Source organism: Strix aluco, chromosome 15, assembly GCF_031877795.1.
Source record: "Strix aluco isolate bStrAlu1 chromosome 15, bStrAlu1.hap1, whole genome shotgun sequence".
Taxonomy (NCBI): Eukaryota; Metazoa; Chordata; class Aves; order Strigiformes; family Strigidae; genus Strix; species Strix aluco.
This window is the reverse complement of record NC_133945.1, coordinates 5,384,031-5,397,310: the sequence shown is the minus strand read 5'-3', so window position 1 is coordinate 5,397,310 and position 13,280 is coordinate 5,384,031. Positions and strand designations below refer to the sequence as shown.

Here is a 13,280-nt window from a genome sequence, read left to right as displayed (position 1 = left end):
GTTAAGAAATATCTGGTTTCTGGCTGCCCATGCAAAATTAATTCAACCTCCTTGCATATCTATCCTGTAAAGCAAACGAGGCACATGAATATAGGCAGGTATAACAAAAGGTGCAGACACAACCAGCGAAGACACAAGACTAATGGAGCAGCAGGAGTATGTCACCTTGTGCAGGGAAGAGTCAGAAAGCCCTCAGGCTCAGCTTCCTATCACTGCCAAGACCTCAAGAGCTAGAGTCATAACAAGGTGTGTTGGAGTGGTTCCCTGGAGCAACAGGAAAAGGAGGGAGGTGGGCTGTGCTTCCCCTTCCTCCTGCCCGGGAGGGACGCAGGATCCCCACCCTGCGGGCTGCCCCAGTGGAGGCGTGAGCCTCGAGAGCCACGTGCTGGGAGCCAGGAGATGAAAGGATTCCCAGTCTACTCCCTTCTACCACTCACAACAGTTGTTTTGGCAGCTTGCAGGTGTTCACAGCACAGTGACAGCAGCTGACGAAGTAGAATAGGAAATTCAGTAGTTACCTTGGTGTGCTGCCAATGTTTTGCTAAAGAACATAATCAACAGAAGAGAAAGGTGATTTCAGCAACACATATCCCAGTAAAAGCAGACCAAAACCCCTTGGACCGGAAAGGCACTTGCGTATGACAGAAGGGCACTCTCTGGTAAGCCAGAGGCACAAGAACTTCTCACATAAAAGGTCACCAGTTTCTTTTCTAAGGGAAAATATTGAGCAGCTTCAGAGCAAGTCCTCCTGCAACCCTAACAGGTTATCTAGCCTACCCAGAGGGAACATGGCTACGGAGCACAAGATGTACTGCAGAGCCAGGGTAACCTCTCTGGTTTTGAGATGAGGAGTACTAACAAAGGCAAAGCAAAAGCAAATTGTCCAACAAGTTGCTGGAAGTGAAGGGTCTTCATTGTTTGGTTTGTTGTTGGTTTTGTTTTTTTTTTTTTAATTTATGCTAAAGATAATATTTGTTCAGAGCACTTCCCAGAACAACTTGAGGCCTAAAAAAAACCCCGAAAAGGTCATAGTTATCACCTGTCTTCTTCTGGTAAAGAATCTTTCTCCTTTTCCTCATTCCTGCAGTAGCCACCATTACCTGAAAAGCAGCAACTGAGAGAACAGAATTTTTGCTATGAGCAGCTCAAATAAAATATATGGGCTCCTCTGCACTGTTTGCTTTCCCTCTCTGTTCTTCAAGTTCATCTGAAAAATGCAGTAAAAATTTCTGCTCTTTCAGAGAAGGTCAGCATGGACTTCTCTTGGCCTTTTCTCTTTAGCTCCTTGGCAAAGGCTCAAATCCCTAAGAAAATTCTTCCCTTCAGTCAGCTCAAGGTTTTCCTGTGCTGTCTCCACTCCGTTAATCGTAACAGGAGGGGATTAGAGTGTGAAACTGCTTGTGTGTAAGGAGAAAATCCCTATTTATTAAATGTTGTTAGCTCCAATGTTACTGTGGTTTCTGATGGCAACAGGCTGTACAGATTGTTTTGCGCACTCAGAGGTCTGATGCACCATGTGACGGTTTCCTCTCATGGAGAGACAGGGAGGCTCCAGAGGTGGAGCAGCGACGTGGCATGGGAAAGGAACAGACTCCAGAGATGGGTAGAGGGAGCTTATGGCTCTTCTTCCCAAGAAAGCTGAGACTGCAAAGGAGATTTGGAAATCAAATGTCACAGCAACTTTGTGCATGCAGCTGTTCTTTAAGCTTTTAGTGAAACAGGCATCCCAGGCTTACTGGATAGCCACTTAACTGCTCTGATTTTTGACGTAGCAATAACTACACCAAATCAAAGAAGGACATGTGATTTGGTCTCCACTAGCATGTTTCTTCCAGTGGAACTACAGACATTTTATTCAGCACAGTATAGACCTCTTCTAAGCAAAGTTAGATGACTTGCTGATTAACACAGACGAAGCTAATACAGCTGTAGTAGGAAGGAACTTATAGGATAATTCTGATGAAGGCAACATATGACACTAGGCAGTTGGTACCTAAGGAAAATCTCTGTCTGCAGTTGGCTCCTGGAGATCCCTGGCACGGGGGCAGAGGCAGCCCGAGGAAGAAGCATCTCATGCAGACCATCTTGGCAGCCTGAGAACATCTCCCACAGTGTTTTCTATCTTAAAGATCTCATGCTGTTTTGAGACCAGTACCTGCTGGCCACACTGCTCGCTCTCCCTCAGGGCTGAAGGGATTATTATATTTTTTTCTTAGGCTGTTTCCTAGGAACCCTGGCACAGCCCATGGCCTACTGCGTTACATACCATTTCAGCCCAGTAAGGCAGTCCCTGCTTCTGAGCTTACAATTTAAGGATAAGAGACAGCAGGTCAAATACAGAGAGTAGAGGGACAAACACGTATTAATGTAGTAGCCCATCAGCAGAGTAAGTGCTGGCAAGTTCCTCAACTAGCTCTATATGCGAGAAGAGTTGTAAAGACAGATGTGAAGAACAAGATAGCTATCTCTGAGCGTGTTTATAAAATGATTCCCCCCAAGGAAGAAAAGCATTAAACTTACTTGAAAATATAACAATCAGGTGATGAGCACTGGTACCCAGTTTGCATTTAGGCATGAGCTTAATATTCAGGAAGAGGTGAGAGGCGACAGGCAGAGCAGAGAGGCTACGAAGGCCATGAACAAGATGACAAATAGGCAATGTCTGGTATTGCAGAGGAAGTAGGTGGCTTCAGTGAGAATATCTAAGCAACAGGCAAGGAAAGCAATCTTGACAGCAGCATGCTGAATATGTAAGACGCTGTATTTGTCAATCAGAAAAAGGATGTGAACTGACTTAAAGGCTGTGAATTTCAGCTATGCGTGAACAGGAGTGACTGTCTTAGAGCTACGATGCAGAAGACATTGGCAAGACAGGCATAACTTGTGGCTAGGTGACACACAGCCAACTGGTGTAAGGGACGGAGAGTGTGGTAGTGTTGTTTGTGCCTCTTTCTTTATGTAGCCTCAGAATAATTTAGAGTCCAAATTTTAGGTCCTTCTCAGTGTCAAACTGGGGGGTGGGGGCTGGACTACATTTTAGAACACAACCGCTCCAACTCAAACTCAATTCTGCTGCTTAAGAGCTTGAAAGGAAAAGCAATGCAAAAATGAGAAAGCTACCTGAAGCAGGGAAATAAGGGAGAAGGAGGGAAGTGATAAATACTTAAATTACCTTCGTACTGTTTTTATGCTCATCCTGACAACCATTTTGGATAGCTCCTTCGTCTATGCTGACATCGCAGTGGGGAGCAAGGGTGGTACTACATGAAGGGCAAGGCTGCAATGAGACAAAAAAATTTTAGCCAGGAATGTTCTGGTGTCCTCGCAGTATTATGCAATTTGTAATTCGGTCCACTTGTATACTTGCGGCATGGTTAAAAGATAAACAAAGCTACAGAATGGGAAGGAGGGAGCAAAATTTGACTGGAACAGAACGCACCATTTCAAAAATAAATCACAGATTTTCTGTTTACTGAAGCTAAATCTAATCCAGGAAAGCTTTACTCGTGTAAGATCACAGATATACTGTAATCGCTGCATACTAGCAAAGTACCTCCCCAAGAAGAATGAAATCCTCTTTAGTGAGAGAAGTGCAATTTTCTTGTTTAAAAACTGCCTGCAAAAGGATCTGAATGGCATTATGAGTGAAGACTTAGCACAAAATGCAGCAAAATTCAAAAAAAGCACAAAACACCATGATGCATTATGAACAGTACAGGGAAATGGAAAGCAACAGATCTGAAATGAATAAAGGGAAATACTTTTTCATATAGTGCTCTAAGACAGTAGAGTGGAGCTCAAGCTATCGTACATTGTTGGAGCCAAACACCCAGCAAATGTCACAGGAAACAAAGCAAGCAAAAACATCAGGACTTGTAATAGTGGCAGGTTACGCATTTTGGAAGCAATCTAAAATGTGACACTTCAGCTTTTAAAACAACCTAACCCCGTAGAGTTAAAATGTGATCTGCTTAAGGGGAACTAACCCTATATCTAGATCTTTCAAGTTCTTCATACTTTCCTCCAGTCCTGGCAACGTACAGGCAGGATCCTGCATGGGAGGGACGCTGTGTCTGATCCCTCCTTGGCAACTCCTCTGCTCTGGAGACTGTTTACTGTTACCAGGCTTGCCAGAAGTCTACTAATGGGTACAGAACCAGTCACGGGGAACGGCATGCTAAATTCAGCACGCTATATACTAAATGGTAGTAGGTGATCCACTAAACATCTTGATAATTTTTCCAACAAGTAACTTGAGTCTTTTGTCCCAAACTCAACGCCCCACGTCCATTTTATCTGTCTATTTTGGACTCGGGAGGAACTCGTTCGAGCCTCTGTAGTTTATCATCCTCCCAGTCCAAAACCACAACAACTTCAGCCTTCAGGTTCACTCCTGATTTCAGAGACCAGAATGCAAGTCTTTTCAGAACTGACTTTTCACCCAAATCATGTGGCATGTTTAATTTTCAGGTTGTTACTGGACGACATTTCTCCCAGCCCACCCTTCCTGTGGCTGCTGATCCACCTAATCACTCAACAATGCCTCTCAAAGGCTTTCAGGAAGACTCTTGAGCCTTCTTAGCAGCCAGCAGCCATCGTATCTCCTGTTCTCAGGGGCACAGTCCAGGCTGGGGCACTGAAACTACTATGAGTTTCCTAATCTGGCATCAGATAAGCAAGTTACATCCAGTTCTGAACCTGTACAGTCTGATCAAATACCGGCACACTTGAAGAAACTATGAAGTTGGTTCTCAAATGGTTTTGTTTAAATATAGTCTAGGACTAAATATCATGAATGCCTTGGCCACTTTGTGGAAGGCAATATTAGATGACTTTAAAAACAACGGGATAACGAGCCTTCTATGCTCCTAAAGCGTTAGTAGATTTATCCATGGCAAAAGTCAGTTAATGGTAATAAAAACCAAATACCTCTAACAAAAAATAAAAAAAATACCCCTTTTGATCTTGCTAATAAATCAGCAAGACCAGCTCAAACTCTTAGCTCCTGGGGTTAAACCAGAAGGCAAAAATCTCAGAAAAGAAGTCCAACCTTTTGAGAAGAGGCGGAAGTCCATCTGACTTACCCCATGTGTTCAAGTCAACTTCCTTCTCTATTGTAGACATTCACACAAGCTCAGGGCGTATGTGACCTCATCACGATGAATAATACATTAATGTACTTTCAGCAAACATCAAGACAAGCAAAAGTACTTTCTGTTTTCATACCAAGTGATGATTAAAACATTTTTACAACAGCTTATGATTCCTTGTCAGGTAAGGGATTTTATAAAATACGATAGGAAAAATAAACTGACACCAAAACCACTTAAGCAGGTTACAGTGTTTTCATTCAAAAAAATCAGCTGCTATTATAGGTTTACTTATAGTTTTTAGCCCCTATCTTCACCATTTTAATTACGTACAGGCATTTTATTGATATCCATACTGCAATAAGGTCTGCAATAAAATGAACTACAGATACCCTGGAGGAGAGGAGGAAATACAATTCCTTTCATGTATCAATTACTGTTGCATTCTCCTTCCTGACTTTCCTTAACAGATCTTGTCTGCTAGAACATCCGCTCAAGCCCAAAATGTGAAAGTCATCCTTTGCATCCAATATGGCCACTTATTCCCTTTAAAACAAAAATATTTCAACTTGCCTGTAATTTTGCCCCTCCTACTTAGTCTCTTTTGCAGAGCTGGAGTCATCTCCTCCTACACTGACACTGTTTACAGCTTTGTATTTAAAACAGTTGGCATGTAAGTCATGATTCTTTTGCAAATTATCGTCTCCAGACCCTACCAGCAAGCTGCAGGCTTTAAAAAAAAAAAAAAAGAAAAGAAAAAAAAATCCTGTAAAAAAGAAACCCACTCCTTTACAAAAATTGTGCATGATCTGCAATTAAATTGCATGGTTGTTCTCTGTGGGGATTTTTTAATATACATATTTATTTATTTTTTTAACACTGTAAGACCTACTCTAGCATGGCTGGCAAATTAAATGTTCCTTGAAAGCATCACCCAGCCTTCCTGGTCCACAATCACTCCAATAACAGACTACCCATCAGAGAGGAGGCTGGTGCACATCTGCAATCGAAAGCGTGCTGTGGAGTCTGGAATACCTGTACCTAGCCATGCTGTGAGAAGCAAGTACACACTGCACTGTTATGCTGCAACTACAGTCACAGAACACGTTTTTAAGCAAGTGCTCGGCATTCACGCGATTGCTTCATCACTATGCTATACGCATTCTGACACGGTTTGTGGCACGCATTATACGGATGCTTATCAGACCGCAGGGAAATCTGAGTTTGTGGTCATTCAAAATTCACTCCAGCACCCGTGTATTTTGGGCAAGACAGACACGCTATTTTCAAAGAGTTGTGAGGCCGCTTAGGAAATCACTGGCCAGACCTGCAGTGCTCCTGGTGATGAATAAACCCAGGTACCTGTAAGCATAAACTCGATGCAGCAGCTTTAGCACAATGGTAGATAGGGTATCCAAGAAGGCTGAAACTGAGCTGGCACTTGTCCTAGATCATCTTCTGAAGCAGCTTCTTTTAGCTTCTCCTACACTTATTTGGATAGCCACGTTTGTACTTTTGCACTGTGCAGACCATCATTCAGCATTTAAACAGCAATTAACTGCCAGCCAAGATGGTCCCAGAGCAGAAAATCGGGGACAAGGCAGTAAACAAAACATCTTGGGCCAGCAGCATGCCCCTACAACGCACACTAGCTTTTTAGGAGTAGTGGTGCATCTGTATCTACCCTTCCACAGAGTAAGTCACCCCACATTTTAGAAAACACATACCATAGGCTGATCCTTAACAACAGATTTCATCTTGGACTTGGATCATTTTAACAAGTACCACCCCAAGTTAATACATAACAAATTTTATCAAATCCTAGCTGCAGTCAGGTCAGCCCTGTAGTTTGCCGTAGCTTTGCCGTCCCCCAGTTACAACTTACTTTGCTGTCTGACATTAACACGGCATCCTCGCGTTTTCTCAGAACAGCACCTTTAGTTTTACTGCTTTGTTCAATCTCTCCTCTCCCCATTCCGCTCCACAGACCAGCAGCTCAGTAACACTGCTCCGCTTGGTACATTCTTCTTTCTTCCCTACTTGAAATAAAGGAATTTCTACCCCTTACTGTCACATCCGTACCTCTGCATGGCCACACACCGGGCAGCACAGACAGGCTTATTTGTACAGATGCCCACCGACTGCTCTGAGATGTATTTTACTGCCTTATTTGCTAGTACCTTCACTGAAAGGCAAGAGAGAGCTGGAAAGCTGGTGCCTAAGGGATGCCAAATATATTCTTTCTTACACAGTAGAAGGAATAGAAAAGTATCACCAGCAACTTGGATGCAGTCAAACCACACACAGTGCATATTTTGGGGAGGGATAAAGATGGCTACAGTTATCTTTTGCAGTTAAACAGTCCTGGCTTGCTCTCTAAGGAGCTTACTTAACTCGAGACTGTATCTTTGGGCCAGCCTTCCAGCTGATCTCACTTGCGATCCAGTGTTTTTAATCCAAAACTTAAAACCGGGCACAGAAGCAGGGTAAAGGCACCCTACTCACGCTCTCCTAATCCAGACAACAAACATACTGGCAGCAAAAATGGAGTAGCATGGAAGTCACCCCCTCATCATCAACTCTGCCAGCTCAATCTCAAACTCATGTTGAAGAGATCCTCTCAGGACTAAACACACTGAACTCTAAGGACAGTGACCTGCAGATGACCACCCATGGCTCTGACATTTTTGCCCAGCTCAGGCAACCCAGGACGAGGAACTCTTAGCACAAATGAAAGCAGAGAATAGACATCTGTTGTTTGGGAAATCTGTTCTGAGCTGGAAGATGGAGAGTAACAGCAAAGCTTCGAAGCAATACGCATTGTTTCACAGATTTCCTTGTCAAGAGATCTTGTGAGAAGTGTGAACATAACAAAATGTCACCATTTCTCTAAGCTGAATCCATACAAATCATTGTCCTCAGTTCTAGATACAGGTTTCTAGAGCAAGCAGATAAAACACAATCTCATTACCTACCGGAGCATTTTCTCCCCCCACACAAACAATTCTGTTATCTTTTAGTGGGGATGCCTGTTATATACTCATATGAAAAAAAGGTACATGACCTGCACAATAGATGAACAGCAGAAGCAGGTTACAGCAAAAGCAGAAAATCATAGAAGTTACAGTAGCTGCATAAATTGTATTTTTAATTCCCCATAAAATCAAGACCATTGAAAAAACAGCATTGACCTCTCAGTCCTGAAATATAAAAAAGAATATTTATTTAAAACCACCTTTAAAAAGTGTTCACCTTACCTTAGGGATGGCTTGTCATCTGGCGAGGTGTTCTACTTTGTAAATTTTTTCATCCCTCAAACTACATTTTGTCACTATATATGCATATATACAGGTATACATACATATATATTTATATACAAACATATAAAGCAGTGCATAAACAAACCTGTAAGGTTTCCCCATCCACACATCTCTCCCTGATTTGCACAGTTTGAGATCTACGCTGCTTGGCTTTGAAACAAGAACTCACCTTAGTTTTTTCCGCATGTTTGAGGGTCTTTGTCAAGTCACCGGCGTTCTCAGCTGACGATGCTCCCTGTATCCTGGCTCCGTCTCTGGACTCCAAGCCAGGAAGCAAGGCTTGTGAACAGCTGCAGTGGGGCTCCTTCACCTTCTGACCAGAGATCAGATAGGTCTTCAAACCTACAGAAAAAAGAAACAAACAGTGAGAACTGAAGAAAGACAAAAATAACTGCAGAAAGACAAAAATAACACTCCTTTGGACTTCTCAGATATGAAATACAGTAACTTTCAGAGCACTATCAAGGCTCAGGAATACAGCACACAAAGACAGTGGCTGGGAACTACCACCAGGAATATAAAGATGCTCTGTGTAAAGTGGTGGCAATTAGGATTGCCCAACATCTGCTGTCCCAGACACAGACTACTCAAACACAGCAACAGCCAGGACTGACATGTACTTTCTTTATTCCATTTCCACTCATGTACTTCTGAAAAATAGAGCTAAGACCGTATGTATTCTCTTCCAAGCTGCAATTTGAGCTCTCACATTAACTCTTTACTTCTGGGAAGGATTTGCAGCCTGTTTTTCACTGATATCTGTGTTAATATTCTGCTTCTGAAAAATCAGCATATATTCCTCCACTTGCTCTCTCCATTTGTCAGAGAGATGTCGTCAAGATTGCTTAATGCTGGTAGCACATTGAGAAAGGAAATGGCGTTTAAGTGCTAGAAATTCTGTTGGGTTTTCATAGTTAGTGCAGACTTCACATTTTTAAAGAACAAAATCCATCTCTCGCACGTACGCCCACACACGCCCTCTGCAACTGTTGTATGAATTGAAGCATAATTGGAAAGCAGATCCAATATTAAAGGCCAGGCTGGTAAATACCATGTTGTATCAAGCTGAGCTGTATCAAAAACCTGTTCAAAAAATAAAAGATCTAAATTTTGTTTAGAATATTGCTTATTTTACTTCCTTGAAACTTTGCACTATGATGTTCTGGGCTATTTCTAGGCACAAAGACTAGGAAAGAGCTACTAATCACACCGCTTTCTGAATTCAAATGAGTTAAATTTTATTGCCACTGTATGAGAAATCTCCCACTCAGCAAGGAAGGGCACTGACATGCTCCAAAAAAGCGTGGAGGTCATCAGCTCGCAGAACTGGAAAGCACTCATTATTTTGTGGCACCAGAGACTGTTGTTCCATGTGATTCTGCAGCCGACCTCTCGCTGCCCGAGACTCACGGGATGGCTGCTGGCTTTCTATCTGGGTCAGCTGTGCAGCAACCCCCTCCCTTTTTCTGATAGTTGTCACCCAGTTGCAGCCAGACACATGACTGTCACAGCCATCGACTGCCTCTGTCCATAGGATGAAAGCTGGAAATAAATATGTCAAGTTACAGCCCTTGGAAGAGGGCAGGTTTCTGTTTCTTGTAACAAGGTCATTCTCTCATAACCTTCTTTACAGACAGAAAATCATATTCTATAAACCTTTTTTTATGTCTGTAATATGTAACACAGACAGTACTTTGTAACCTTTCTAATAAAAATAAGTTAGACATACTAATAGCAATTTTGCAGTTTCTCTGTTTATTCCACTAGTAACTTAAGCTCTTGAACGCTTCCACCACGAATGCAGAAACCTGCATCCATATTGACCATTTCCACCTCAGGCTTAAAAGCTGCTCTCATAGAGCTCCAAACTCCGGAGCACTCACGTCTTTGAGATGTTACTCTAGAGCAAATCCTTATTTTTATATCGTATATAGTAGCACTTGGATTTTATTTGGCAGTGCCACTTAATAAAATCCTGAGCTGCTGCTGGCTTCCAGATGTAGGGCTGTCTCTTTAAAACTTATATTGATGGGGGCTGCCATTTAAGGAATTCACCACAATCAGCTTACAATTATATGTTTACTGTGGTAAAAGCTGGAGCATTAAGCTTACTACTTCTATTTTCAAAAGCTACCTTAAAGCAACAGGAATTTTTTTACCACTCCTATTACTCCTCTGGGTTTTTTTCTGAACAAACATATTTTCTTTGTTTTTTTGTATTTTTGAAAAGGCACTTTTTATGTCTTACTGTGCTGCACAGCATAATTATTTTGTCATTCTGATGTATACAGTAAAATTATCTCCAGTTTGAGCTCCACACCGAAGAAAAAGGGAAAAGGCTACAGTACAGCAGTAATTAAAAATGTGTTTGGGAAAGCAGAATCCACCTTCGCCCCAACCTGAAACCACAGTGGGCTGCGGCTCCTCGACCCTGCTCCACCCCTCGTCCTTCCCATCCGCGGCAAACCCACCAGCCTACAGCCACTATGACATGTTTTGCCCCACAGGACTGAGCTGCAGGGTTTAAAGTTGGCTAAAATGTCTGGTTGTTGGCACCAAGAACTATAAAAATCTCTTTATTACCTCTTCGTGCTCCCCAGCCCCTGAACAAGAGGCGTTATTTGAAATGGGTGACTTGAAATTGGACAGAGAAAAGCCACTATCCTGCTGAATCACAGCATACGTTTAGCAAGAAGTCAGCAGGGCTACTCCTAGTGCTGAATGCAAGGTCAGGGTCTCCAGAGAGCAAATAACAAAAAAACGTTATTTTTTAAAAGTTTTGGAAAATTAGGAGGTGTAAGAATCTTTCATCTTCACAGAACTTTACTAACATCACCTACCTAATATTTTGTTTGTTAATAAATCCTGCTTATGATAAGAAAATTCAATTTGCTTTGGTATTCCTTGCAATTCTGTGTCACTTCACAAAGCCACTCCTACGTTCAGTCTGAAATATTTTGGTATAAAACCAGGGGTCATTAATTCAGAAGAACTGTATCGATGTAACAAAAACGTATTTCACAAGAACAGTACTCTTCCTCCTTCTACACGTCCAATGAATGAGTGCAATCAACACTGTCATTTTCCACACAAACGGTGTATGGAGTGAAAAACATTCACACCACCACCCAGCACGTTTAAATCAACTAGGTAACACCACAATCTCAAATGAATAAGTGAACAGAGGAGCTGCTATTTTATGTGAAAACCATCAAACATGGTGCAATTTTGGTGCGTGTTGCTGCGCAACAATGTAACTCAAGACATGGCAATGAAGAAAGTGCTACGAGATGCCTGTACTGCTATTTATGAAATCAAAGCTCACCCTTTCTCCCCCCTCCTGCCATTCTCAATCTTACACTTACTTCCTTCCTCCAAATTTATTCAAAATAAATGCTGAAAAATAACACAACCTCAAACTGCCTGATAGCAAATCTGTACTCTGACAGGCTCTATCCTGCAGCGCATTTCTGCTTTTTCCAGAGATGGCTCTTGGAAGCAAAGACTGGGAACTGGCTACAACAACCCACCCCACAACATACCAATTTAACGTATATAGTATTTTCTGCCCTGGGGGAAAAATGAGCTACGTTGGTTATCTTTGAGAAACACAAGCCATTTCCTTCACATGTCTTCAAGTTCGGAAAATCTGTAAGCGTTATAAAGAGTAACAGCTCCTGCATGCTGAGCCAAAACTTATTTCTTGAATTCAACCATTTTGAATACTGACATGGCAGTGTTTGTAAAGTGTATTTTTGTCAAAACAGTTAACAGGTGAGATCTCCATAAAACTGTAGTGGGTTTATTAGTCCTATTACTGTTGAATTTTAGGAGCAGTAGGAAATTTCTGTACTTGGTTTCTGTCTTCAGATAGCTTTTTTTTTTTTATCAGTGGTATTTCTCTGAACTTACAAAAAAAATCATCCTGAACACTAAAAAATACTCCTAATAACAATAAAAAAAAAATCATATGCATGTACTCACACACAAATTATTTTCTGTATGCACAAAAATAAACAAAAGTATAAATAAGGCTGTGTATAAACATCCCAGTCTTCAACCTGGTTTTGGTAGCGTGAGAAAACCCGGTTGTTGCAGAGCGAATGGAAAGTTCAGCAACGTGAGCGCAGGCAGGGGCAGGCAGAGGTTGGGGGCCCCCTGCCCAAGCGCTGCCTCCCTGCCTGCACCCTGCTAGCTGCTGGGTTATACCGGGATGGGTCAGGCTGCAGCAACTCTGCCATCCTCAACTGTAGCTGTGTTTGCAGAGAAAAACCATCTCAGATAATTAGTGGGAAGTCACTTGCTGGTAAGGTACAGGGAAAGGGAGAGAAAAGATGTTCTGGTTCTTCAAGTCCTTAATTAAGTCATTTATTTCCTTTCTTTCAGATCATTAATCCTCGTGACTTCTGGACAGAAGTTGCTGTTACACCAATTTAACCTGATTTTTACATAGGTAGAGGGCATTCCTACATGCATCTTTTAAAGATGGGATGACTTCTCCTACAGATCAAGAGATGGGGGATTAATACAAATACTGATAAGCAATTCCTCGGTAAAAGAAGATTCAAGGTTCAATTGTTGATGCTTCTCTGTATGGAATTAAAACTTTTTAGCCCTCTATTGATAGCAGACAGGAAAATTACTTTCTCTCTGGCAAAGTGAATGTGTCATACTTCTCATGTCTCTATCTAATGAACTTCAAATGCTTTTGAAACCCTTTTTAGCACTTATTCTAAGAGACACCAAAAAACAATGGGAATATTTCAGTCATGGTCTTACTGATTCATTTAATAAAAATATAATCCCACTCTTCTTATATATCTCTATTCCCGCCTCCACGAATTGCTTCACCTTTTTAGTTGCAGTATGG

At 41.9% G+C, this 13,280-nt stretch overlaps 1 protein-coding gene across 4 annotated transcripts in view; it reads right to left on the bottom strand.

Annotated features, from left to right (window-relative positions):
• ADCY9 (adenylate cyclase 9) overlaps positions 1 to 13,280 on the bottom strand; it is a 95,807-nt gene that overhangs the window by 39,270 nt on the left and 43,257 nt on the right. For 3 of the 4 annotated variants that reach the window (XM_074841192.1, XM_074841189.1, XM_074841190.1), the window contains 2 exons: positions 8,580 to 8,752; positions 3,173 to 3,277 (listed from right to left, as the gene is read on the bottom strand). In XM_074841192.1, the coding sequence (XP_074697293.1) occupies positions 3,173 to 3,277; positions 8,580 to 8,752 (278 nt within the window). The remainder of the gene's footprint in view (positions 1 to 3,172; positions 3,278 to 8,579; positions 8,753 to 13,280) is intronic. The other variant, XM_074841191.1, reaches the window with a different exon arrangement.